The sequence below is a fragment of the Botryllus schlosseri genome, chromosome 10 (assembly GCF_051294905.1).
Source record: "Botryllus schlosseri isolate E-star chromosome 10, Bs_hap1, whole genome shotgun sequence".
Classification (NCBI taxonomy): Eukaryota; Metazoa; Chordata; class Ascidiacea; order Stolidobranchia; family Styelidae; genus Botryllus; species Botryllus schlosseri.
In genome coordinates, this window is record NC_137245.1 from 10123584 (window position 1) to 10150464 (window position 26881).

Below are 26881 nucleotides of genomic sequence, written 5' to 3' on the forward strand. Positions count from 1 at the left end.
ACGGAGCGAAGCCAACTGGTCCGGAAAATAAACCGATTCGAATACAAATTCGGCGACCTTACCTTTTCGAACCGCCTGGCTTACACATGAGAAATCGGGTGGATTCGAATAAGCGCTGTCTGTTTGCACAGTGTCTCTTTCTGCAAATACAAATAAAAATGTTGGCAAGGTGGCGTAGTAGTAGTATAAAGGCTAATCCACAGGGAGGCCTAGCTTGGCGAATATATTCGTTGGTTTCCAAGAAAGCAAATTGTTTTCAAATGTGAGCAAACCGCGTATGTATGTTGGATATGTTGATGGCACATTCACAATTTTCCAGCGTGGAGACGAGTGCCTTGTTTTCTTAGACTGTCTAAACAACTTGCACGAGTCGCTAAACTTCACCATTCAAAAAGTGTCTGACGACTCACTCGACTTTCTCGGCGTATTGGTGAAATAGAGCAACCTCGGTTTCATTACTTCAGTATATAGAAAGCCAACATTTACTGATCAATATATTATATGGGTCTCATTTGGCCCCAAACAACGAAATTAAATTTGATTTCGTCACTGGTCCACCGTGAGTTAATGATATGTTCTATGTTCGACTCATGGCGGAAATTGATGAAATCAAATCCATCTGGATCGACATGACAAAGAAAATGTGGCAATTCAAACAGCCGTTGATTCATGGACCATACAAATGACCTGTGTACATTTACATATATCTTCCTTGGCTTGGGTCAGTGACAGACTGTTTTTCTAATCAGATTCGGTCATCAGTGCGATCGTGATATTTTATGTTGAATACCCCATGACTAGACCGCTCATGCCTCAGACCCGCAAAGATGTGCTTCCTGCTTTACTAACGAGTAATATTGTATATAAATTCGAATGCCACTGTTATAGTCGGTATGTGGGACGCACATCTTTGCCATTGACTGAACGATTGAAACAACATGTACAGAAATCGATTAGGTCAGAAAACCAACCTATCGATCATTCTCCATTGTTTGTCGGTGCAGGAAAGCGGGCGACTCCGGCTCCTATAACCAGGTCTCAGCGTTTAATTCAGCAATCGGTCAGCATCTAATGAACTATCTGGTCTGTGTCAGTCATTAGGATGACATTGTGTTCACTGTGATTGCTAAATGTTGATATGCCTATCATAAAATTGACCATCGTCGGCGGATGAAGTTTCTATACAATCTTAAGATTGTCCATTACTAGGCTATATATCGCTATTTGTATGTGTGTTGTCTTCCGTGTATTGTATAATTTGATTTTCTCTCGTCTTTTGTTATATGAGTACCGGTACAGCTGACTTTGCATAGCGTTCACTTTTTTATTACTGTATTATTACGTCATAGTTTGCCGATTTGGTTTTCGTTTGAATCTCTTTCTGTATGCTTGTTATTGTGCCGTTAACTCTCAATAAGGCAGGGTTACCATAGACCCACTTTTAGGAGGATTTGTCCTTTTTTGAAGTATCCTCGGGGGACGCCCAAATATCCTCTTTCTCTTTTTTGAGATTTTGTTCTGATTTTTGAGAATTTTGGTAAAATTTATAGCCAAATTCGACTGAGATGCTGTAAATCAGCACCGAAGTAACCCTCCGGCGGGTATTTCGGGAGCTCAGCCGGTAAGTTGACCTTTTTTTAGTCAACCACCCGATAATGTGAAAGAAAAACTGTATTTTGGGCACTGAAAGTTGACTTATTTTCTTTTTTAGTCAACCACCTGATAATGTGAATGAAAAACTATAATTTGGGAATTGAGCGAGTAAGTTGACCGACCACGAAGTGGGAAAAATTTACCATTTTTTCAGGATTTTCTCCGGTTTGGCATGTCTGAAAATTCTGAAAAAGTGTCCTCTTTTCAGATTTCCAAAATATGGTAACCCTAGATAATGGGCACACGTAGTCTTCGAGTTAATAAATTATTCACTGCAATGAATTTAGTTGAGAAAGGCTATCAAGTGATGATTGTTGTGGCAAAGTGATACTGTAAGTCTAATCCTGGGCTGCAAGGAGCAGGGGATTTGAAATTAGACCGATATGACGTCATAACAGTGCAGAGCAGTTACCTCAAGTCTTGGTCAGTTGGAACTTAACCATTCATTAACTTCACAATAAGACTGACTTGAATTGTCGTGTCTACTGCCTTGCTGAAAGTTGTCAATAGTTTTTGGCTAGGCAATACGGATGTAAGGGCTGTTTGCACCATTGTCCGCCCAAAGTTGTCGGTTGAAAACGTTCATGTGAAGTTGTGATAGTTCAATTGCTCAGGTCTGTATACCGCACTCTCGTAAAGTTTGCAATTGCTATACATAAAGAACATGAAGCAAATAACATACGCATATTTTCAATAGGTGATAGGCTGAATTGTTTTATAATAAGATTCAGATTAATCGTTATTGGCACATGCGTTCACATTTTTTTTTTAAATCGATATGATATCGCTCCAGTATCTTTTGCATTAGATCAGCGATGTTCATTACCGATCGAAAACTTTAGAAGCTTACTACTGTAGAAGTTTCCGAACAGTCAATTTATTCTACAATGAGGTATTTGTGTCTTACCTTAAACGGCACCTCACTTGACAGAATGTCAACTATCAGAAAAAATTGAAGTTTGGACTTTAAAGTCTCGACGTAGTAAAAAGCCATGATTTCAAAGTAATAACCAGTATAACAGCGGACAATGCAACTTTTCAAGAAAATCCTTTTTCTGTCAGGCTAAGAAAAAATATAGGGAGACAACAGTCTCAGGTTGATGCTGCTCCCGAACTTGAAGTGGACGCATGCCAATTTTTTACCAGACTGAAATTATCCTTCAGATAGTCAGAGAAACGAACAGGAAGGTAGAGGACGTGGGACACTGGGACACCTATGTAAACTTATGTCTAATTCTGTACGCCGTATGTCAACAACAGAATATTGCCATGAGAAACTAAACTTCTTGCCGAAAATTTAGGGATCATCGATGCTGCTACTTGAAGCAATTTCAATCGCATTGTTCAGGGTATCAAACTGAGGGAGATGCTACCGATATGCAAAGCAAACTCGTTTTGCGTGTGATACTCGCAACGGACACGTTTTTCCAAGATACAGAAAACTGCAGAAGAAATAATATTGCTCGGAATGCTGAACAATTTGCTGCACTGCTCTATTTTTGGTTGTTCATGTAATTGAAATATACCCGACAAAACATCGTTTTTTGAGGTGTCTTTATTTGTGCTTTTAAGACTACATTATTTGCAGTAGAAATGACTTTTCGTGTTCTCCTTATCAAGAGTTGACGGCACAACATATAGAAAATGTTCGAAACCGAAACCAAATTGACACAGTATGACGTAACAATGCAATACTAACGAGGCATTCCGGTAAATGTCGGCTCTACCGGTAATCAAAACGAAGAGAGAACAGCAAATTGAGTTATACAATACACGGATAACGTTACACAGACAATTAACAGTATATTATAATGAAATATTCAAAGATTGTAAATAATCTCCCACTGCTTCTTATAGTACCGTTACCTCTTCATAAGGGGCGCAAGAAAGTCTTCGAGTTGATCAATTGTACTGCAATTAATGTAGTTCTAGGAGCAATTTTCAAGTTTAGTACCACCCAGTGGCGGCTCGTGACAATATCGGGTGGTGGGGCAAGGGCTGCAAGCGACTTTTTATCAAGATGACGTCACAATCGCGTTTCCCAACGTAAACAAGTAACTTAATGATGGTACGGTAACATGAATTTCCCGGCAACAGTGATTTTAACGTATGTGCCACGAGACTCGATAGGTCCGCCGGTGAGCTGTGACTTGAAGTATGGGAACTGCGTAAACGGCGTACGGAAAAAAAGATTCAACACGGTTCATGTTCGCACTAGGCCTGACTAATTATCTGCAGAAATGGAAATGACTATAACTCGAGAGATAGCGTAAGCCTAATTGTAAAGGTCAACGAGTTCGGACAGATACGCAATTGTTATCTCATAGATTGGGCCTGTCATATTGAATCCAAAACATCATTCTGAAGAACTAAGAATAGCAGCCTCGGAAATTCGGTCTCGGTACAGCATAGAAGATTTTGGCCTTGAAACTGGAGACTGTAACACGACACATACGGCTTTATTACTGTCTATAGGTCTGCTCCGAAATCGCCTTTGGAATATATATATTACCGAATAAATACGTGGATGAAAGCCTTAAACTTAGTACACTGTTACATGACATCATCGAGAAGTGTCCTCATGGCCCTTTTCGGTATGGCACACTGTCAAAATTAATGCGAACAGACCAACACCGAATTTTGCGTAAAATTTACTGAGGAATAGGCTGATCAAGTGATCAGCTGTTAGCCGCCATCGAAAACTAAATAGCTATCGCGCTTGAGGGGGTTGTAAGCAAATGGCTTGACGGCCACAATTTCATGGTGAAATTGACATTGGAGGATATAACATCAAAGTAAATATTTGAATGGAATCTGAGAATGATATCATCATCTCAGTTAACGTTACCGCAGATACAACGGCTTTTGCGTGATATCCGCAAAGCGTTGAAGGCTAAAGTGTCAGATCGGAGCGCATCTCTACCATGCTCGACCTTGATAACGAAATTACTGCCCTAATCATTGAGTGTCAACCTTGAGACTTGGCATAGCGTTCGATATAAAAATCAAGACATACTGTTCAAAAGCTTATGACGGATCTAGGTAAGGAGCATCGTTAAAATCAATAGAGACCAATACCGGCTTTGCGTATAATCTGTTAGCGATAAATGAGAGTCAGCTCTCACTCGAATTAGGAAACGAAATTACCACTAACACAGTTCAGTGACAAACTTTACACTTGGTACAGCGTTCGATACTAACGTTAAGACTTACCGTGCCAAATGTCATAACCGATCTCAGTATTGAACATCGTCAAAATCAATGGATTGGATACCAATACCAGCTTTTGAGTAAAATCTGTTTGCGATACATGAAGGATCAGCACACACTCAACTTCGGAAACGGAATTACTACCCTAAACTTTAAGTAAAAACCCTGAAACTTGGGGCAGTGTTAAATACCACCATCACGACATGACATACCAAGTTTCAAGAGTTTTCATGGTGTGAAACACCATCAAAATCGACCTATACCACCAAAGGTCGACTAAACGCATATGACGGTAACCGAGTTCAGCTATAGATACGATTGTTACATCACACCTTAAGGGCACAGAGCTAATTTGCCCCGGTTGCTCGGTCATTTTATGAATAGGAGAGAGTAAATTACCGTTTCTTTATTGTGCGCGGCTTTGAGAGAATAGACAGTGAAAGCTTGTTATGAGCGCTACCGGGGCATGCCCCGGCTAGGCATTCGCAAAGCAAAAACACAGAAGAGAATTCGATTTTCGTAGAGACTTCGCTATATATGGGCATTTACAAGCGAAAGGACAAGAAGAATACGATTTTCGCTGTGGTTTCGGTATATATAGATTGGTGTGCGTCTATAAATCGTAAAGAATTGTTATTGAAGAGAATTTTAGGTGGGGCAATGCCCCAGTTGCCCTATAGGACGAGCCGCCACTGGTACCACCAGTCACATATTGGAGGTCAGACATGGGTTGATTACTTCATGAATGTAATCGATTGCGATTACGATTACTTCTGAATCACACGATTACGATTGCGAGTACGATCACAGCAAAATCAGGAAGTAGTCGATTACGATTACGATTACATTGGGAAAGTAAACACGATTACTCACGATCACATATATTCTGCTTCTTAGAACTAATCTTAGAAGATATATTGGAAAACAACAAAAGGATTGCGATGAAAGGCCTAACGAGAAAACAACTTTCTTTATGAATGATACGTAATTTGCTTGTTACGTCATAAATGTACCCATTGTCAAACTTGATAGGGGACAATTTATCGCACCCAACAATTGACACTCTTGCGAGCTCTGTGCTGTACCCCAAAATTCCTCATTAGGGTTGAGAGCAAGCTGGAAGGGAACTCAAAAGTATTTCGTATACAGCAACATAAATTATGAAGTATTTTCGAGAGATTTAATTACCTTGAAAATTTTCTTCGACCTCTCTAGACAGCTTGAGTTTGAAGTGCATACATCTCCCCCTCACGAAAAAAGCACGCATAATTGATAAGGATAGGCATTTTAGGCCCTTTTCATACCGGGGTTCCGGGAATAACATTTCTCGAAAATGTTTACCGGAACCCCTCTATGTGAACATAACACTGGTGATTCGGGGCGGTATGAACGCGCTTATTTTCGGAGATTATTACGGGACCGACTGAGTATGAACACGAATGGCGCAGCTGGGTTCCCGGAACGCTGTCAATCAAACTTTTAGTTACCGTAACGCGCTGTTCATTCAGGCTGCTTGTATTTCAAGGTCAGATACCTGCGGCATTTTGATCTTCTTGGTAATGGTGTTGGGAATGCATTATTCTTGGATTTATATTCTGTATGCTCACAATACGTAGTCACTGACTACTAGTCAGCTTCTTTTTTCTGTGGTTTTGTAAACAGAGCACGGCTAAAAAGATAGAGCACCATCTCCAAATGATGCAGCATTGGGTGAGTTGCCTGAAAACGTTAGCACTTCAACACTAATTTGGCAGGTGATCTTAACCCTTACCAAATTTGTTACATCAAAGGCAAGTTTCTAACCATGGATATGCTGTGTGTAGGTTAGTCACCGTCATATACGCCTTCTGAAAAGGGGATTTAGTAACATCTGCTTTGATAGTGGCAGCACAGCAGAGAATGATGTCCTTAGCTCTGACTCACTAACCAAAAATTCAAATTGTACCAACGGGCTGGTAAGCCATCGTACATCATCGAGCCATAATTTGGTTTTCACCTATGCCTTCATTTTCTTGTTACAACCAAGTCATTCCTTTGTTATGCAAGGTTAGGCAAGTGTAACTTAATTTGATCTTTTCACAGGTCTAGATGGAGGATACTGATGAAAAAGGTGAAAAGGCGGAACTGTGCAAGTGTGCATTAAGTTATAGTTTCTCTCATGAATAAAATGAAACAGCACAAACACATCTGGTTAAGCAAGAGCATTGTTTATTGAGAAAGTCACACAGGGCATTTCCGACATCTGGGCCAGCGATACTTGGATCACCACCAGGTCTTGTCTTCATTGCGTATACCATCCTCTGTATCATTCTGGCCTTAACGGATTGCAGTTCATGAGAAAAGCTGAACACCGCGCCTTCAGTCGACCAAAATCTTTCAACCTTCATGTGTGCTTTGCCAAGTTTCTGAAAAAGCAATTGTGAATTTTAAGGGCAGCAGAAAGGAAATTTATATTACATATTTGAAATTAGCTTTAGCTTATGCTCTGTTTGTGTTTCAGGGAAAAGGCTCCATGAGCCGGGGCCGAAAGGGATAGGCTGCGTCATCAGTTATGTAGGCTAGTACGGAACCCTCTGGCTCCCAATCATGAAGTCATCCTGAAAAAACTTGAATGCAGCAGCAAATGCATGTTTGGTACAAATGTTGCTGTGGTAATTTTTTATCCACCCACAACACTCAGACTTGTACAAAGTACTGGAATTTCAAAATGCGCAACTTCAACTAGAACTACTCAAGTTTTTAAACTAGCAAATAGAACAGCGGTGGCCAACATTTTCAGCCAAATCACCACATTCGATTGACGAACTATTCTGCAGGCCACTAGCCGCGCGAAGCACGAAAATTTTTTGAAGTTGATAAATTAATAATATTGTCACTTGACTATATTGCAAGCCTGCTGTATATCGCTGGGCTCAGTTTGCAAGGACTGGACTATTCGGCACCTGGACATATCGATATCGAAAGCTTCGTCCAACATGCGGCAATCATTTTGTGCCTAGGTTTCATAGTCGACGGTCTTTCTGCAAGCGCAAACGGGAGGTCGCGAATATATATACAGTTGGACTCAATCTGATAGATTAGGCGTTCTTTCATTTTCACAAAGGGGTAACAATATTAAAAGCAAGAAATCGAGTGACAAGATGTTGCGCTAAGCCGAGCGTGTAGAAAATTTTTACTTTTGAAATCTATCGCAAAGTATTCTGCTTTATTGTAGTGTATGAAGATCTACCAAAATGTGACTGGCTCATAGACCTACCAATGCGTAGGAACTGATATTTCAGTCATCACATCTCAAGTGTTGCGGCCAGACTAATCAAATTTTTGATTGGCCTTGCAAGTTCACAATCTGTGCAATCCATTTTTGATAATACTACTAATTTCGGAAATTAACTCGCGGGCCACGGGTTGGCCGGCCCTGAACTAGAACTATCAACCTTTCAAAATCTGCTATTAGAACTAGAACTACTCACTTTCAAATATCCGCAACTAGAACCAGAAACTATTCACTTTTTCAAATCCACAACTAGAACTACATAGTTTTAGTAACTAAAAGTAACTAAATAAGTAGGTTGATGTGCATGTCTGACTACACTACAAAAAATATACAAATTTGGTCTCATTTTCAGCAATTTCAGTCAAGTGAGCAGGGTTGTAACCAAGTCACAAGTCGATCCCACTTCAATAGTTTTGACTAGATTCAAGTAGAGTCATTTTCAATTTATCACCGAATCAAATCCGAGTCCAACTCATCGAGCAGAGCGTCGAGTTCGAGTCATGGTTCTATGACTCGAGTCCAAGACATTGCGTTGATTGCTCAGTTTCCAGTTTAAGTCTATTTTCCATCAATTTGGGTCTTACTTTTGAGACAGAAAGTAGCCTACTCGGCAAGAACAATTGGTCTTTCAGATTTCTTTTTCTGACATAATGATTCAAGACCAAATTTGTCTGACCTTTTTGCAGTGGTATGCTACGCAAAAACTGGCTGACATTCCGCCATGACAAATTTTGAAATATTACTATGCACTAGGGCCGCTGGGCAAAATTGAGTACCTGAGTGATTCGATTCAGAATCACTTATTACGCTTCGAGTCGAGTATCCCCATGATGACATCACAACACTATGTAATGTACCATGCCAAAATTCAAATGTGTAGGCTACCTTTTATGCCACCATAAAGAACATAACGCCTATTGTCCGTCACATTAAAGATACTTTAATGTTTTTTCGACCATACCGTTTTCATTGCACTGCTTGACAGTGTTATATGGGATGGTCATGACTTCGGAAATGTGTTATTTCCAGCAACGTTCGTAGCTTTGTTCTATATCTCGTATGTTGCGACACGGCCAATCAAGGTTTCAAGGCTTACTCAGTGGAAAAGTTTGTCAAAACTACGGTATAATTCTCGTTAGTAAATCAACTTTCAGTATAATTTCAGTAGCCTACTCAAAAAGTAGTAGGGGAGATGTGGTACCGATGGATCACTGGGACCGAAAATACTTGAAAAATTCTCCATGATAATTCCATGATTACACTCCATGAATTTGTCTACAATTGCATGCTGGCAGAATCTTTCCTCACATGCAAAAAAAAATCGACTGGGTGAGTTATGGGGTCTGTGACGAATGATTTACGTTTTAGGGGGTGTAAAGTAAATTTGGATCGACATTTGCATTTTTCTATATCACCTTTCAGACTGACAAACCGGACATAATTTTTGATGTGAAGTATAGGGCTTGTATCAGGCTATATAATGGCACATATTTTTTTAATCAATACCATCCTCGAATGGACTATATTCAAGTCAATTTCAATATTTATGGGGTAGGGGACCTATGGTACCATAGCCAAATCAAGCAAAATAAATAGACCAACTAATCACTTAACAACAGAAACTCGCCTACATATATATAGGATGTAAGTCATAGTTACCTGTGGTGTTTAATCGCTATTACGAGGTATTTGAAAGTCAAAATGTCGATTTGCGGGAAATATTTATGTGGCAATAATTTTGTAAATTTGAGCGTAAATCAAAACAAGATTTTATGCCAACATTTGAGTTGATATAATCTAATTATTCTTGAAGGTCGCGACAAAACATTCTTCATTGACTTGCTGTAGCTTAGCTTATAGTACACAACGAAACAAGTGAACTAATTTGAGTTTTTGAGCTTATGTCTCATAGGTCCCATGGTCGTGTGCCTTTGGACCCACCGGGTTGGGGACCGATGACACGTTCGAGCAACAAATTTTAAACGTTTATAAATATTTTTTGAAAAGGCGGATATTCATGTAAATGTCTGCGATAGGTAGAGCTTGTATCGAAGTGTTGAGATAGCAAAAGATCTGCTATTCTCGGCTGGAGATTTGAGGGCCAGAGATCATTTTGCAATTTTTGATCCATCGGTACCACATCTCCCCTATTTTACTACTCGCCTCGAATCAATAAAGTTAATACTCGATTCAGATTTGAGTACTCGAATCATTGTGGCTAGCCCTACTAGGCACCAGCAATTTTTATTAAAATCAACTTGTGACAATTGCCTTCTTAAAATACATCTGATGTTTACCTGGATCTATAAACGATTGGCTTCATTGGCTAGCCTCGAAAGAGCGACAGCTATACTCAGCAAGCAAGAGAAATTGAGTTCGTGTAATTTGCTTGCTGTTTTTCGTTATGGTCTCGAAGCTCGTCGCAGAGTATACCAAATGTTTCTCTCACGAATTTCTCGATTTCCCTGGTTTCTCTGTACAGTGTACATAAGATTAGATTTACCCAAACCATTATTATACAGCAATCACAAAGATAAACTGACTTTGTCGTACCTCGTACGGAGATGTGATCGCCTTGGTGGTTCTTTTCATTCCAGGACTCTATCCTCTTTGCTGGCTTTCAGTTTCTGCTCTCAGCTTCGGTTGATAATATACAGGCCAGGAACATGCTCGGGCTCTATTACTGATACAGATATTGAGTATAGAGCCCCATACACTTCGAGAAGGCATATCCGCAACATCCCATAGCTAAAAGTTGGAGCCAACTTCTCCGCATCTCACGTATATGCCTCTCCCACATTGTTTTCCACAAGCATATTACAACTGGAACACCCCACAGACATGGTTTCGTAACTACACTACAAAAAATAATAAGACAAATTTGGTCTTATGGTCTTAAAGTGACTTTTTAGAAAAAAATGTCTTAAAGACCAATCGGTCTTAACAAGACAAATAATGTCTTACGGTCTTAAGACATTATTTGTCTTGTTAAGACCGATTGGTCTTTAAGACATTTTTTTTCTAAAAAGTCACTTTAAGACCAATTAGGCTTACCTAATAAGACCGATATGTCTTGTTAAGACCAATTGGTCTTTAAGACAGTTTTTGTTTGAAAGTCGCTTTAAGACCAATTAAGCTTATCCTGACCTGTGATTTTGGTCTTAAAACTGAGACCTCTAAATCCAGAAATATAAGACCGTACTTGCTTAAATTCAAGACACAAGATACACACAATTTTAGGCAGTTAATGTCTTATAATGTGCATGATCATAAAGGCAGATTGTGCTGCTGGAAATGATTTGCTTCATAATCAACTGGAAAATATTAAAAGGACTGCCCTAGTTATTGAAATTTACATATGAAAATGCTGTGTAATACATTCAATTAATATTGTTAGTCAAATTGCACTGCTGGATAATGTTACTGATTAATTGGAACATCACAAGTCAAATCGTTATTCAGAATTATACTCGAAATCGTCAAAATTCACTTACAGATCAGGGAGCATAAGAATAAATATACAGCGAGAACTGCCAATGTAGCTTCACAGTGCATGTATAAAAATTGATGCACTACATGCACTAGTGCATGTAATCAATAGAAAAAGTTGCTACAGAGTAGGACAGGTTTACATTCATAATGTTGTTGTACAGCACTTTCAAAATACCACATAAGAAACAGTGAAAGAAACTCAAATTTACATGCCTCTAAGCTTGGCTAAGCGAAATGTAATGTTACATAAACACATCTTGATGCTGTATCATCGCTGTAAAACCAAGCCATCATGTCCACTTTTTGTGATTTTGACCATATAATTTGGACATTGAACAGTTTTGTTTTTTGAATTTACCAGAGTTATCATGTCTAATTCACTGGTAATTTCTACTACATAGGAACATGGAACCCGGCTAAAAAGATCGATTTATACAGTGATAGAAGACAAAAAGTCAAGTCACCAAAATTGGACATGAGACAGTTGGTTTTCTAGCGACGATATGTTCAAGTGTCGGCATGTGCATGATCATAAAGGCAGATTGTACTGCTGGAAATGATTTGCTTCATAATCAACTGGAAAATATTAAAAGGACCGCCCTATAGTTATTGAAATTTACATACGAAAATGCTGTGAAATACATTCAATTAATATTGTTAGTCAAATTGAACTACTGGATAATGTTACTGATTAATTGGAACATCACAAGTCAAATCGTTATTCAGAATTATACTCGAAATCGTCAAAATTCACTTACAGATCAGGGAGCATAAGAATATTTATACAGCCAGAACTGCCAATATAGCTTCACAGTGCATGTATAAAAATTGATGCACTACATGCACTAGTGCATATAATCAACAATAGAAAAAGTTGCCACACTGCAGGACAGGTTTACATTCACAATGTTGTTGTACCGCACTTTCAAAATACCAGAGCTGGAAATCTTTATACCTGTGAGGTCTCCCCAAAGCATCTGTCAGTACTTTAATGATCTCTCGGATCAACACCAGGAGAATGGCTTTATTTAGAAGTGTGACAGACCGATCAGTTTCGTTTAGAAATGCCTCAAACGCTGCAGTCAGGGGAAATGGCGTGCTCATACCATGGCAGCTGGATACTCTTCAAGCATTTTTTGTTTTGATATTGGATAGCAGGGTGGGCTGAAGTCGAGTTTGGACTTGGGCATTTCCTGTTCAGAGCAGCTGCTGGCAGAGCTGCATGGCTCATCGATGGTCTTCATCTCAATGTCAATACTAGACACAGTGCTGTCCAACATTGTTACAGATATGTCCGACTGTAAGAAAAAGACGTTATATTACCAGTCAGAAGTATCAAAGAACATTGTATAATTCGGTCTCAGGACTTGCTGAAATCGGTTGTCTTATATGACCCCATAGCAGGGGTTCTCAAAGTATGGGTGGCTAAGGGTATAATTTTGGGCCGCGACAGCACCAGAGCAAACTTTTAAAACCGATGTAATATTTGTTATGTAAATAATGCACCCCAATTTGAAATAACTTGCGACTGAAATGTTTTATTGTGCTGAGTTGAGCACAACTGTTGTCTGCGCTGCCTATTATGCGTCACACATGCCCATAAAAACATAGCATACAATTATTAAAAATGCCTTCTTTTTGATGTCAGGCTTAGGTCGCAAGATGCCACTAAATGCAGACTTGGGTCGCGGCCTATAAAATGTTCAAGAACCAATGCCGTCGTATTTCATCTGCTATACTCAAGTTTACGGTGTTATACAAAACTTAAGCTGCAGTTTATTGCAATTTATATGTATATTATTGGCACTTCTATATAATTATAACAGGGATCATGATCAACCAGTCATCAATAGGGCAAGTTTTTGTTGCACTAAAATCGCGAGAAAGTTGCATTTAATCTTAACAAAAGTTGTATTTATAATTTTTATCAATTTTAATTATTATAGGGTATGAGCTACTCGAAAATTGGCATGAAAAATAGAAAAAAGTTGCAAAAAGTTTCACCATAAAATCCCTCCAAATAGCCTAAATCATCATAGTACATCGATTCTGAGTACCTAGGAAACTGTAAAATAAAAAATTGCAAAAACTTGCCCTGTAGTCATCAACCATTTTATGTCATTCTATAAGCCTTATTATTGCATTCAAATGATAAACATTCAGCAGACATAGCAGTGCAAGCAATGAACAGCGCACAAAATGAATGTAGAAGAGTCATATAATCGGTTGATATTCAATTTATTTCAATTTTTTGCCGCACATATTTATTGCCTGCAGCTTGAATGAAAGATATTACCCGAATATCCGAAGTTGTATCCGATGCAACTTGAAATGACTTGAAAAACTGGTAAACCGCTTTTCTTGTGTTGAATTTGAAGCTTTTGAATTCGCTATTGATGTCATCTCTAGTAATATCGGCAGGATCGCATTCCGCTATACCAGATTCTGTAATAATTTGTGTCCCGTAGGGAGATATACAAAGAAACAAAAGCGTCTCCTCACCCGTGATGATCATAAGGATATCCTCGGAGAACTTTGTTTTAGCAATATTTATGATGCTGGTCGCGTCCATAATTGACGATTGTCTGTGAAGTGAACAGATGTAATTGAAAAGAACGATAAAGAAAGTCACGGGCGTGAACTTACATGCACATATAGGCGCTTATTCATTTAGCTCTCCCCAATGCCAACAGACTTCGACTGAGACGTCTGAGAGTCAAGTCGGAAATACCCAGGAAATACCGCGCTTTTTTTTCCTCGTCCAAACGAGCACCAATCAAAATGGAGAGATTCACTCCGTATCTCAGATACCTTTTTCTCTATGCTCCTATCTCTTTCGGACGAGAACCAATCAAAATGGAGAGATTCACTCCGTATCTCAGATATCTGTTTCTCTATGCTCCTCTCTCTTTCGGACGAGAACCAATCGAAATAAAATGATTCACTCCATCTCAGACATCGCTGTACTGTACTGTCGGAGGTGTCGGTTTGTTCTTTGTACACACCAGCGATCCTGACAAATATGGCGTGGGCAGTTTGCGATATGCTCGCCAGAGGCGAGAATCTAGCGACAGACATAGCTCATTTGAGAGAACGCCATGAATCCGACAAATGTAAGATTTCGTGCATTATAAAGGGCTGCATATGGTACAAGCGCCCATTCAAATCTTTCCGCTCATTCTACAACCATTGTATGCTCACGCACCCGGTAGGCAACATCAGCTCTATAACATTGCTTACTGCGCATCGGATTCAAGCACCATAAAAACTGACGTTCACGCCGCTTGCGACACTTCAAATGCATTCCAAAGTGAGCGAAGGGATGTGTTACAGCCTGATGCTGTGAATACCGATCATGCCGTTAAGACGACCTTGCCAATGTTAGCGACCAAAATCTTCCAACTGAAGGTTACCCATCAAATACCGCAGGTATGTGAAAAATTCATTATGAATGATACGGTTACCACTTTTGGCTAAATTCCAACTATATGGTATAGGAGCGACGTTTTTTGAGTTTTAAATCAATAATTCTGGGAATTATTTGGATATAAATAAGTCACCCTTGAATTTATTTGAAAGAGGACAAATCCTCATAAAAAATAACATGATAAAATAGGGCTATCAATTATATAGACACTTTTGCGGCTGTGATTTTATCGTTTACATAAACTCCAGCTCAAAAGAACTATCATACTGTATTTATTTGCAGGTTGCAATTTCAAGTCTGGTGCAAGAGCTGCAAACCTCCTTCTCAGAAATGCGCCTTGAAGTCCTTTCTAAAGCATCTGCTGCATAATATATCATTTGTTGATATTGGGCAAATTTCCAGTCTATGGACCATGATGTGCATGGATTAGCAAACTTTCTTGTGAAAATAAGATTGAAAAACCGATACATTAAAATTTGTCTCAACAAGCTAGGTATATGTCATGTGCTCTTGAATGGCTCATATCCATTTTCCAGAATCATTTTCAAGACCCCACACCATGTTGTTTCTTTGATTAGCAACATTTGCCTGTAAAACAAAAGGGTCAGATCATGTCAGGTGGTCCAGAAAAATTTCAACTTATGCCCCCACCATCTCAGATTATCATGGAAATTGGTATGCTTAGAAAACTTTTCTTTCTGATTTCAGAAAAACAAATTTTATGAAAATCGGTCAAGTAAAACTGAAGATGTGGCCGTTCAAAAATTGCTGTTTTTGTGATCGCTCAAGCGGAAAAAATGTCAGAAATTTACACATGTAATTGAAATCTGCTATATTTTGGTCAAATTAGGGCTGTTGAGGGTGACACTTTCACACCTGTTCATTTACATCCTACTTGATACTTTGCCCCCTTCTTTGACACCTGGGGCTGCATAGTCTGACCTTTAACCCCATGATTCTGTTCGCGTCTTCGAAAATCGCTCACGCGTGACGTCATTTTTAATTGCAAATTTCTTTTGACCAAGAGGAGGTGTCATCAAGTGTAAGGTGTCATTGGAAAGCTCCTGATAAGGACTTTCAGAATCAACTATAACATTCCTCGCTATAGAATCATTACATACCATAAGAGTGCCATGAAACTAACCTGCAAATAACATGTTTTAATTGAAAATCTCACCTTTCTCAACAGGACACAAACTCTGTAAAACAACTAATTTTACTTTTATTCTATATACAGTACCTATTGTACTACACACAAGGTAGTCAGTATAACTCAGAACAGATAATTGCCGACATAAATTATGCTGGAAATAATTTTTGAAAATTGAAGAAAAATTTGCTACACAGTTTGAGGTGAACACACAGTACTTCAAAAATGAATCAGAATTCACAACTAACGCAATGATAAGATGCAATATTTTATTTATTCTACACAATACATTTGGGCAACGATCAGCACTAAACAATGAAATGGACAATAACAACGAAAATCAATGTCAGCGGGTTGGTAGATTTCATACTATGGTGAGATATCAACTATGCACTTGCACATATCAGATATATATATTTATCTTTGATGATATGTCTTCCAAACTTCTTTGACTTTCAGTGTTGTTTATACACACTCTTTTTGATGCTAACTCGGTCTTCCAACGCCGGCATCATCCTATTGTTTTTGCTGTTTCAAAAAACTTCACAACTTTTTCAATTTTTTCATCTGAAAGCATCTTCCATTTTTGTGGTGGTGGCAAAGAATAACTCCAGTGTCTTGTTCTTGCTGTTTCGCATCTCTCAACAACCTTCCACTTACTCCAAAAATTTCCGAGATTTTCATTCTTGACCAGTTGTTAAGATTTGAATTTTTTGAGGTCTTGTTGAATTAGGGCTATTGTTTTTTCTTATATTTTTGATACGATATTTCAAAAGCAACTTCATTTTCATATTTGTCTTTTCCCGTCCCTACAAATTCTTGAATCTCATCAACATGTAAAACCTTGGCAAGCTTTCTTTCAACATTGAGATTCATTTCTTGTATTTTTCTTTTTCCGTATCTAATTTATCGATTTCCATAAAGAGAATGCAGCTTTACTGGAGATTCACCAACAGCATGAAGACTCTGATATGTGCATTGTTAATATCTCACCATAACATGAAGACTACAATGCATGAGATATTGCATCTTATCATTGCGATAGTTGTGAATTCTGATTAATTTTTGAAGTATTGTGTGTTCACCTCAAACTGAGTAGCAAATTTTCTCCATTATTTTAAAAAATATCTCCCAAAATTATTTCCAGCATAATTTATGTCGGCAATTATCTGTTCTGAGTTATACTGACTACCTTGTGTATAGTACAATAGGTACTGTATATAGAATAAAAGTAAAATTAGTTGTTTTACAGAGTTTGTGTCGTGTTAAGAAAGGTGAGATTTTCAATTGAAACATGTTATTTGCAGGTTAGTTTCATGGCACTCTTATGATATGTAATGATTCTATAGCGAGGAATGTTATAGTTGATTCTGAAAGTCCTTATCAGGAGCTTTCCAATGACACCTTACACTTGATGACACCTCCTCTTGGTCAAAAGAAATTTGCAATTAAAAATGACGTCACGCGTGAGCGATTTTCGAAGACATGCGCAGAATCAAAGGGTTAAAGGTCAGACTATGCAACCCCAGGAGTCAAAGTAGGGGGCAAAGTATCTAGTAGGATGTAAATGAACAATTGTGAAAGTCTCATCCTCAACAACCCTAATTTGATCGAATTATGGCAAATTTAAGTTACATGTTTATATTTCTGACAATTTTTCCGCCTGAGCGATCACAAAAATGGCAATTTTTGGACGGTCATACCTTCGGATTTAGTTGACCTTTTTTGTTGAAATTTGGATTTCTGAAATCAGAAAACAAAGCTCTGTAAGCATGCCAATTTTCGTGATGTTTCGAGATAGTTGGGATATGGCCTGGACCAAGTGATATGATTTTACCCAAAACCAAAAATACTGACACATCAAAAACTGTCTCAATAAGCTAGTTATGTCTTATGCTCTTGCCCATATCAACTTTCTGGATTCATTTTTTAGACCCCAAATCATGTTGTCTCTTGACTAGCCAAATTTGTCTTAAAAACAAGACCAAAAAGACTTGACACATCAAAAATTGTCTCAATAAGCTAGTTATGTCTTTGAGCTCCTGGCCCATGTCAACTTTCCAGTCTCATTTTTAAGATCACAAATCATGTCGTTTCTTGATTAGCGAAATTTGTCTCAAAAACAAGACCAAAAATACTGACACGTGAAAAATTATCTCAATAAGCTAGTTATGTCTTAGAGCTCCTGGCCCATGTCAACTTTCCGGTCTCATTTTTAAGACCACAAATCATGTCGTTTCTCAAGTAGCGAAATTTGTCTTAAAAACAAGACCAAAAATACTGACACAGCAAAAACTGTCGTAATAAGCACAATATGTCTTATAAGACGCGTTTTATTGGTCTTGATGCGTTTTATTGGTCTTATTTTTAGGACCAAATAATTGTGGCAATTATATATGGTCTTAAAAAGCTGAATCGGTCTCAATTTTAAGACCAAAAATACTGACACAGCAAAAACCGTCGTAATAAGCACAATATGTCTTATAAGATGTGATTTATTGGTCTTGATGCGTTTTATTGGTCTTATTTTTAAGACCAAATAATTGTGACAATTATATTTGGTCTTAAAAAGCTGAGTCGGTCTCAATTTTAAGACCTCAATTCATCAGTGAGACCAAAATTGCTGAAAATGAGACCAAATCATTCTCATTTCTTAAATTTGAGACCAAATTTGTCTAATTTTTTTTTGTAGTGTATCAACACTTACGGAGAATCGCGTTCATACTGGCCATTATTTCCCGCGAATTTACCGAAAAAACGACCTGTATGAACATAAGTTCGCGGTAACTCTAAATAGGTATGAACGCGCCCTTTTCACGGAACTGTTTCGGTAATTTTTTCTCTATGTGAACATCGCCTGTTTCGGAACTTGTTCCCGAAAGAGTTTCGTAAATCCGGTATGAAAAGGGCCTTAGTGTCGGTCATTACCGCGCCACGACACACCAAAAGATGTATGCAGTTTCAGCCAACACGCGACTCCACAAAGTGTGCTACTAAATAATGATCTTGACCGAAACTTTTGGTGTGTGTCCATTTTCACTACCCAAGCTAGGTGGGCGAGACGAATAGTCATGTCCTTTTAATCTGAGCCTCACAATTCAAATGTCGCGCGGGGCACCTACATAGGAATGAAGACATGACAATTTGTGTGGGCATCTCACGAAAGTTTTTATTTTAGTCTGATACGTTTGAGCGATCTTTATTATATAACAGACAGGAGGTCGTTAATTACAACTTACCAGATGATATAAGTATGAATTACGTGCTCCCAGCTATTCCGGTAAATGTGACTTGGGGACTGAGAGTGAATTAAAAATGAATAGCAAGATAATGCAATTTTAAATACCCAAGCAGGTTAGGCGAAACGAGAATAGTCCTGTCCTTCTAATCGTAGCCTCACAATTCGAATGTCACCCGGGGCACCTACATAAGAATAAAGCCATGACAATTTGTGTGTGCATCTCACGAAAGTTTTTATTTTAGTCTGATACGTTTGGTCGACTGCGATATCTTTATTTTATAACAGACAGGAGATCGCGAATTACAACATAGCCAGGGCCGTAACTGCCGCACCCCAAACCCCCCAATTAGGGGGGGGGGCGACCTCGAAGGGGCCAAATTTCGTGAATCAGCATAAATTATAGATTATTTTTTGGAAATTCATGGAACTTTTTCAAAAATTTTTCGGGCTGTGCGCGATTTCAAGGTGCCAAATATCTTTATTATTCGGTACTCTAACCCCCCCCAAGAAAATACGCAACATTTATAGAAATGGGCGTTGGCCATTAACGCGCCACAACGTACCAAGGCATAAAGTTTTAGACCATATAATATGCAACTCTAAGAAGTGTGCCAGAATGATCGGCGGGGAGAAAACCTTGGCCGAAAGGGACTGCCCTTATAATGACCGAAAACTTCGTTATATATAGGCCTACAAAATACACATAGGTTTAATTGTCCATAGGCGCTTAAATGACTGGCACCGAATGTTCCTGTCTTGGCAATCTGAATCTCACAAGACAAATACCATCCCGCAGGGAAAAATTAAATGGCAGTGAAGAAATACCAATTTGAAATCGTGTGAATTTTTAGTTTAGTACGTTTGGGCGGTTCTATATTTTTTGATAGAACAGACAGGAGGTCACGAAATAACATCATGTAACGAAGTCATATCAACGGGTCCGCCCTCCCGAATATGTTCAATTATTATTTACGGACTCTAAGTTAAATATGAGTAGATAGGACAATAAATTCATAACAATAAATATGCAATTCCCGGCCTTATTGACCGATTTATCATGACTTATCGAAAATTTTCGCACCTCGCGCTGTCTCGCGAAACGGTACCACTATAATTTCGAGGTAAAAGCGAACAACGTGATGGGAGACGGTTTATCACTTCATGGAAGCCAATGCCTCAAGCTTGTTTTGGGAAGATGAGGGCCTGACGAAGTGCTGTTTCGTTCCTGGCAACGGATATACAGTATACACCCGGAGATGGATAATTATTATTGCGGGTTCCTACCTTTTCTAACACACCTCACTCAGCTCTACCGGTAAATCCGATTACGTGAGCAGAGAGGGTAAAAATTAATAGCAATATATATGCAATTCCCTATGATATTGACCGAATCAGTCATCGAATTATAGAAATATCTCGCGCTTCGCGCGTTTAGGCGGGAAAAGCTGACACACTGAATGGATGGCCAATGTAGAGGACAAGTAGTGGGAAACAGCGCACAAGCTGAGGGGGTCTGGGGGGCTAGGCCCCCCAGAAGATATGTTTATCACCCTATGCGGGGCCCAAGACGAATGCTTTGGGGGGGGGTGACGAAGTGCTGTTACGGCCCTGAACATACCAGATGAACTTGAAAATTGGCCACTGTATGGAAGCCCAAGACCACCGTTTGGAGGGTGTGTGGGGGTGGGGGAGAATTGCTGTTGTCATCCTGATTCAAGCTACAAACCCACGCTGACATAGTGCATAAGTGGATGGCTATAGCGACAGGTCCAAATGTCGAGTAAAGAATTGCGATTGGCGCCCGTTTCAAGTGGAGTCATGAGAAAAAGATGAAGTGAACATAAAAATCTGCTTTCCACTTTCCACGACAGATACTATACAAGCTGCCGTCATGAAACGGCAAAGAACGGCTCAGTTGTGATGTATCTCAGCAGCTGTTCATTTTAATGCTTCGTTGTGAAAATCTTAATGTTTCGTTTGACGAGTTTAAAACTTTGTCCGGTGTACGTAAGTAGGCCTATTACTCGTCAAGCAGCAATGGTCAAACAACGTTTAACGATGCATAACCAATCATCAATACCTAAGTTACTATTTGAAAATAGGCAGAGTAGTGATTATAATCCTGCTGCCGCGAGGCAGTGGCGTCTGGAGTGTATTGATAACCTGATACTGATATACAGTATGGCATTACTTCCTACGCAATCAAGAGCAGAGCTAATACTTCTGTCCTCATAATGAACAGTGGCGTTTGCAAATCAGACGTTTGTGCTGTCACTAGTCTGGTATAATATCTCTTCCTTGTTCACGAATGTTCACTGTTCCGTTTACGTCTTAAATCTATGTGCAAATAAAAGTAATCGTTCTTTCACAAAGAAATCGATTAGAATATGTGAAGTAGCCGATTACGATTACGATTACTTCGGAATTTATTCAAATGTAATCGATTGCGATTACGATTACTTCGGAGTTTTTTCATTACGATTTGATTACGATTACTTGAAAATGTTATAATCGTCGTAATCGATTACAATTACTAATCGCGATTGCCCCATGTCTGTTTGAAGTATCTTTGCATTTGACCTGAGAGTTATTAGGGTGAATAAAATTTCAAAAGCGATATTTTGCAAATCACACATCACTCCACGAATATGAATTCGCCGAACCCGGACCATAATATGATGGGGCTCATGCACTTTCGGTCTCAAAACCGATTTACCCAGTAATACCGCAGAGAGTTTGGTCCTAAAGTGTATGAGCTTTGCAATTCAGTCAAGTACACGTTCCGGAATCATATCGTAAATGAAAATAGTCTCATACGGCTCGGCAATAGGGCTGTTTAATATCGAGTAGGCCTACCCGAGTGACTCGATTCTGTCTCAATCAAGTGCTATAGGCTTCTACTCCAGTCGAGTATTCGAGTAACACTGACTGTGACGACAAATGAGTGCAGGTGAGTGCAACTTCGTTGTTCGTACAATGTACATACCTTTCAATGCGCTCACAAACGAATGATTGTTCGTTATTCGCTACATGTAAGAAAACTAATTTGATGGTTTATCGATCATGCCGATTTCATGTTACTTTGTGACAAGGCTGTGTATTTGAACTGTGATTTGCATTAGCATTTTGAGCAGGTAATGAGCCTAATATAAACTAACCAAAGTCATCTCTGCCTGGAGAGCATTGAAAAATTACCGAAGGCACCAATCTTTCTCCAGCAAACTAGAAATAGGCTTGTATAATATTTCTCATGCGGGCCGCTCTTCGTCCGAAATAACACAAGGATACAACTGTCTATGGAAGTAGTTTACCACCCCAGTTTTTGCGATACCGCTGGGCTCGAATCCTGTATTGTGAGGTTGCGAAGGTGCTGTCCATATTTTGGCAAACAGCTTACCAAACAGGCTGTGAGCGAGTATAAGAGAAGGTGTTGACCTTTTTACGCTGTTGGGTCAGGGAACGTTTTGAAAGCGAAGTTGGTGTCCATTGGCCTATAAGGCTAAGAAACTATTCTCCATTTAGCACTGGGATCAGCCTCTCCCGACCTCTTATTTTCTGCGTAAACTATGTCATATCGAAATTATACGGCTATAGATCAACATACTTTTTTGTTTTGTGCTACGGTTTCGTGTGGAGCTCGAACTTGTGTTCTCGTTAGCGGCTTCTGCCTGCTGTTCAGTGTTTTCTCTGAAAACACAAAATGTTGGTAAATGCTTACATTGCAAACAGATGAATCATTTTCATTTGAGAGCGAAACAACAATATCACTCGAAGATATGAAACTTACACTTGCATTGATTGAGTAAAAGACGCGATGAGTTGATTTAAATTATTACAAATTTTCAAATAATCGACTTCTTACTCCGATACGATGTTTATTTTCGAGTGATATATGTGGTAAACGTTAGTTGCTGTCGGTTTCTCCTCCATATTCCTGTGTTTGACATCTATGACATCCAAAGATGATATACATGAATAACTACATAGCTATACTGAAGATAACTGGTTACATCTGCAACCGGCGTATTTTGTACGTAATACAATCTGAATTTCAAACGAAGCGAAATGAGTAACCGGTTTCTTTTTGTTTGATATTCATGGTGTTTCGACTACATTGGTCATTTCACACCAGGCCGATATTCATTATCTTGATTCCGTATTCAGCGACTCGTAGCACGGCCCACTTCTAGACTTTTATAAGACACCGCTTACGCGAAACACGTGGCGACTGGCGAGGAGGAGCCTAGATTAACCTCCATCACTTCGGTAGGAGTTCTGGACTCGACCACTGTCGGAATCGATCCCGCAACCCATCGTTGTAGCATCTATGGATTATACCGCTACCGCTATCTCGCCACACGTATGATTACCCTCTACTATGAGTGGAGTGATATCCACTATTGCAGTATCTATATAATAGTGTTATTGTATCAACTGCAGATGCGGGCTGCAATGGAATACAACACGAGCCAGAAGTTTAAAGTAGTCATCTTTGCTTAGCTGCTGCCCACATCTGTGATTTGAAACTATTCTTATTTGAGTGATTTGTTACTTTCAACTTCCTTGCCAAGCAGTTTTGAAATATATTGGAAATCAGAATGTTATGGATTTTCTTCTGCTACTACCTGAGTACTAACGCTGACTACTTTGATCACAAATTACTTTTTATCATGTGTCACATAGTCGGCTTAGCTGGGTCTTCATTACTACAAACCAATACAACAAAATAACATCTGGAAGGCTTACAGCGTCCAGTAGGCTTACAGCGGTTTAATTCATCAGACTCACGACGATGTGATCGGTAAATACTAACATCGTCTAGCGTCTACCATAGGTTTGGTTTCGAGTCAATCATATTGCTACGTCAAATGAAACACGCAGGTTGCCGGGAGACAGTTACAGGCAATTCTTTGATATTATGAGCTTAAATAATTAACTATGTGTGCTATTCCTTATCTGTAGTTTCCATAATTAGTTTATTAATTCACGTTGATTACGCTCACTCTCCTTACTTAGTGCTGTTAGTATAGGTAATCCGTTGTCAGTTGTTCTAGGTGTTGAGTCTTGTGTTATCGTATTTGCACTGTTCCTATACTCTGTATCTCATTTGTCGTCTGTTGCAGAATAAGTTTGATAAAGACTTTCTCTAGGTCAGAACACTATGAATACAGAGACTAAACTGCATCCACATTAACCCACGGTAACCCCACTGTCTTCACCTTGTAGCATATGGCAACTCTCTACATGTTGTTTGATTAGTTCAAAAGTAGGCCTAGGTGCTTACAATTTCCTGTTACGAGCGCTGGGCTTTGATCAACACGAAGATAAGAATCTTATTTTACCGAAGTCGGCGTTCAAACACAACATCACGCGGTTTGTTTTCATCACTTTAGTGATACAGCTCAGGTTCATTTGTTTTCTTTTCAAGTTGTTGCTTTCCATTGATCGAACTCAGTGGCGGTAACTCGATATCGAATAAGCCAGTATGAATTGTTGACATTGTCGATATGTGAAGCGTGACTAATATGCATTTTCGTTATTACAAGACCATCTACACCAGGGGTGTCAAACTCAACTCGCGTCACGGGCCAGATTAAAACCTTCACACCGCTCGCGGGCCGGACCAGTCAAATTATTTCAAATTGGTACCTCAAAATCAGTGCCCGTGTTTCCATATGAATGCTTTATTATCAAGCCTGTGCACGTGATAGTAGGTTACATTATAGTACGGATCATAGAGGGTTCGATTCACCCTTATTCGTAAACAATCGATTTAGCGAAAGTAGGGTGATTGTCCGGTTAATTACAGTTATAAACTGTTAAAATAGTGGATCTAACGACAATATAAAAGCTGGCATATTTTTTGCTCCTTTTTTTTAATCGTTTTTTGCTGGGGAGCTTTCGACTCAAAACTAATACAGAGGTGCGACGAAATATAATTAAATCATAATTGTGTGATCATTTTATTCTCAATGTATAGCCTGCATATAAAGGTTTCGTATTTGCCTTTTCGCTTCTGAGAAGAACTACTTTTAGAAATTAGGTGTCAATGTCAGTGATGACATTGGGGTGAAATAAAATTACCGTCGACGTATATTATGCGACCTATAAACATAATTCAACATTTAATGCCACAAAGTATTATTTACTTGAAGTATTTCTTACTAGAAATTTAAACATTCGTTGGAACTGTGCTGGATAATACAAGTATTTTCCAATCTACTCAGACTCGCTTCGCGGGCCGGATAAAATTGTCTGGCGCGCCATATGTTGGACACCCCTGATCTACACTATAGCAATCACGCGATGCCACGAATAGAATTTTGTGTATTGAATGGGAAATCTCAGCCTAGCCGGTGTCAAGTTTCAAGAAATTTAGCATATTATATGTATATATACCTTCAGATAACGCTTCAGTCAAGGCTGTCTTTCCGCGAATAGAATTTTCTAATTACAAACACATGTATCTTTCTCGTAATGTTTAAAATTAGCCTCCGCGTGCCCAAATGCTGCATGCCTACTTCCAATTCGTAAACATATGACACTATAGCATAGTTACATCTACATTATGGTGATTTGAATTATCGGGAGACGCGAGACTAGAAATTGAAATCATCATAATAATATATCCAATTGAATAATGTGGTTAACATGTAGGGATGGCGTGAATATGAGGTTCACGTTTGGGTACTGTGCGCGAATCTCCGAGGATCTCGTTCGCTGAAGAACTCGATATATAATAATTCTACACGCCAGTATACCATATTTAGCTGAAAACCCTTCAATTTCAACTTCAGACCAATTTCTGATTCGGCAGTATGAAAAAATACTTCGAACCAAACGAGCATGCACCTTGCCAATTTTTAAAAATGCATTCGCTTTGTTGGTAAAATTAGATCGAAATATACAGAATTTGGATTGTGAATATTCAGTCACCTCAATCCACAATCGCACAACGTGAATAACGAAATAAACTAGGCGTCGCTTAGCCGTAGTCGGCGAATTTATCTTGTTCAGCCAATCAATTATTGAAATCATCGTAAGTGCATGTTATAAAGAGCGAATCGTTGTCTAATTTGAAAATGTAGCAGGTGTAAATGATTTATCTTGATTTGGTACGTTTATTGTATCATAAAAAAATCTGTCTGCTAGTGGTGTTGACTACTGTATAACTGATTTATGAGTTGTGGCAAAGAATCCGGTTTTTCACTCTGATCAATATCAATGTTGCAAAAGTCCGATGCCCGAAGATTACAGTCTGGTCTAGCCTAGACCGTAGGCTTGAAATTGGCAATATGACGTCAAATTCACGTTCGCGTTCATGAAACCTTTCACAAAGGTTCGTGTTTACACGAACCAGAACCTCTGAGAGGTGCGCACCATTCCTAACATACAATAAATAGGGGTGATGTTTGGAAGTTCTTTTACAAAAGC

At 38.9% G+C, this 26881-nt stretch overlaps 4 protein-coding genes across 7 annotated transcripts in view; 2 read left to right on the forward strand and 2 right to left on the reverse strand.

The window, feature by feature from the left end:
* The window catches only part of LOC145449096 (uncharacterized), a 44160-nt gene extending 18754 nt beyond the window's left edge, over positions 1 to 25406 (reverse strand). The window contains exons 1-3 of one of the 3 annotated variants that reach the window (XM_080327567.1): positions 23310 to 25406; positions 23052 to 23134; positions 63 to 140 (exon numbers count right to left, since the gene is read on the reverse strand). In XM_080327567.1, the coding sequence (XP_080183693.1) occupies positions 63 to 140; positions 23052 to 23134; positions 23310 to 23377 (229 nt within the window). In that variant the 5' untranslated portion in view covers positions 23378 to 25406. Of the gene's footprint in view, positions 1 to 62; positions 7269 to 10434; positions 11129 to 23051; positions 23135 to 23309 lie in introns of those variants that run through there. The other 2 variants (XM_080327569.1, XM_080327568.1) reach the window with 2 other exon arrangements.
* LOC145449116 (ciliary microtubule inner protein 2C-like) overlaps positions 1 to 26881 on the forward strand; it is a 231067-nt gene that overhangs the window by 25719 nt on the left and 178467 nt on the right. The gene's annotated exons all lie outside the window — the stretch shown is intronic.
* On the reverse strand, positions 11281 to 14370 carry LOC145449118 (uncharacterized). Of its 2 annotated transcripts, XM_080327597.1 has the most exons (3): positions 14132 to 14370; positions 13926 to 14074; positions 11283 to 12927 (listed from the first exon to the last, which is right to left on the reverse strand). In XM_080327597.1, the coding sequence occupies exons 1-3, from the start codon at positions 14199 to 14201 to the stop codon at positions 12730 to 12732; spliced, it is 417 nt and encodes a 138-aa protein (XP_080183723.1). In that variant the 5' UTR covers positions 14202 to 14370; the 3' UTR covers positions 11283 to 12729. The 2 variants fall into 2 exon arrangements, with proteins under 2 accessions (XP_080183721.1, XP_080183723.1); XM_080327595.1 differs by having other exon boundaries at positions 11281 to 12927; positions 13926 to 14370.
* LOC145449120 (uncharacterized) lies at positions 14774 to 15437 on the forward strand. Its single transcript, XM_080327599.1, has 2 exons — positions 14774 to 15058; positions 15339 to 15437. The coding sequence occupies exons 1-2, from the start codon at positions 14774 to 14776 to the stop codon at positions 15423 to 15425; spliced, it is 372 nt and encodes a 123-aa protein (XP_080183725.1). The 3' UTR covers positions 15426 to 15437.

Coding starts and splice junctions, on each gene's coding strand:
- LOC145449118 (XM_080327595.1), bottom strand. CDS start 14,201: ATGGACGCGACCAGCATCATAAATATTGCTAAAACAAAGTTCTCCGAG. Junction 12,928..13,925: donor ATACAACTTCGGATATTCGG/GTAATATCTTTC, acceptor TTTTTCTTACAG/TCGGACATATCTGTAACAAT.
- LOC145449120 (XM_080327599.1), top strand. CDS start 14,774: ATGGTACAAGCGCCCATTCAAATCTTTCCGCTCATTCTACAACCATTG. Junction 15,059..15,338: donor TTACCCATCAAATACCGCAG/GTATGTGAAAAA, acceptor ATTTATTTGCAG/GTTGCAATTTCAAGTCTGGT.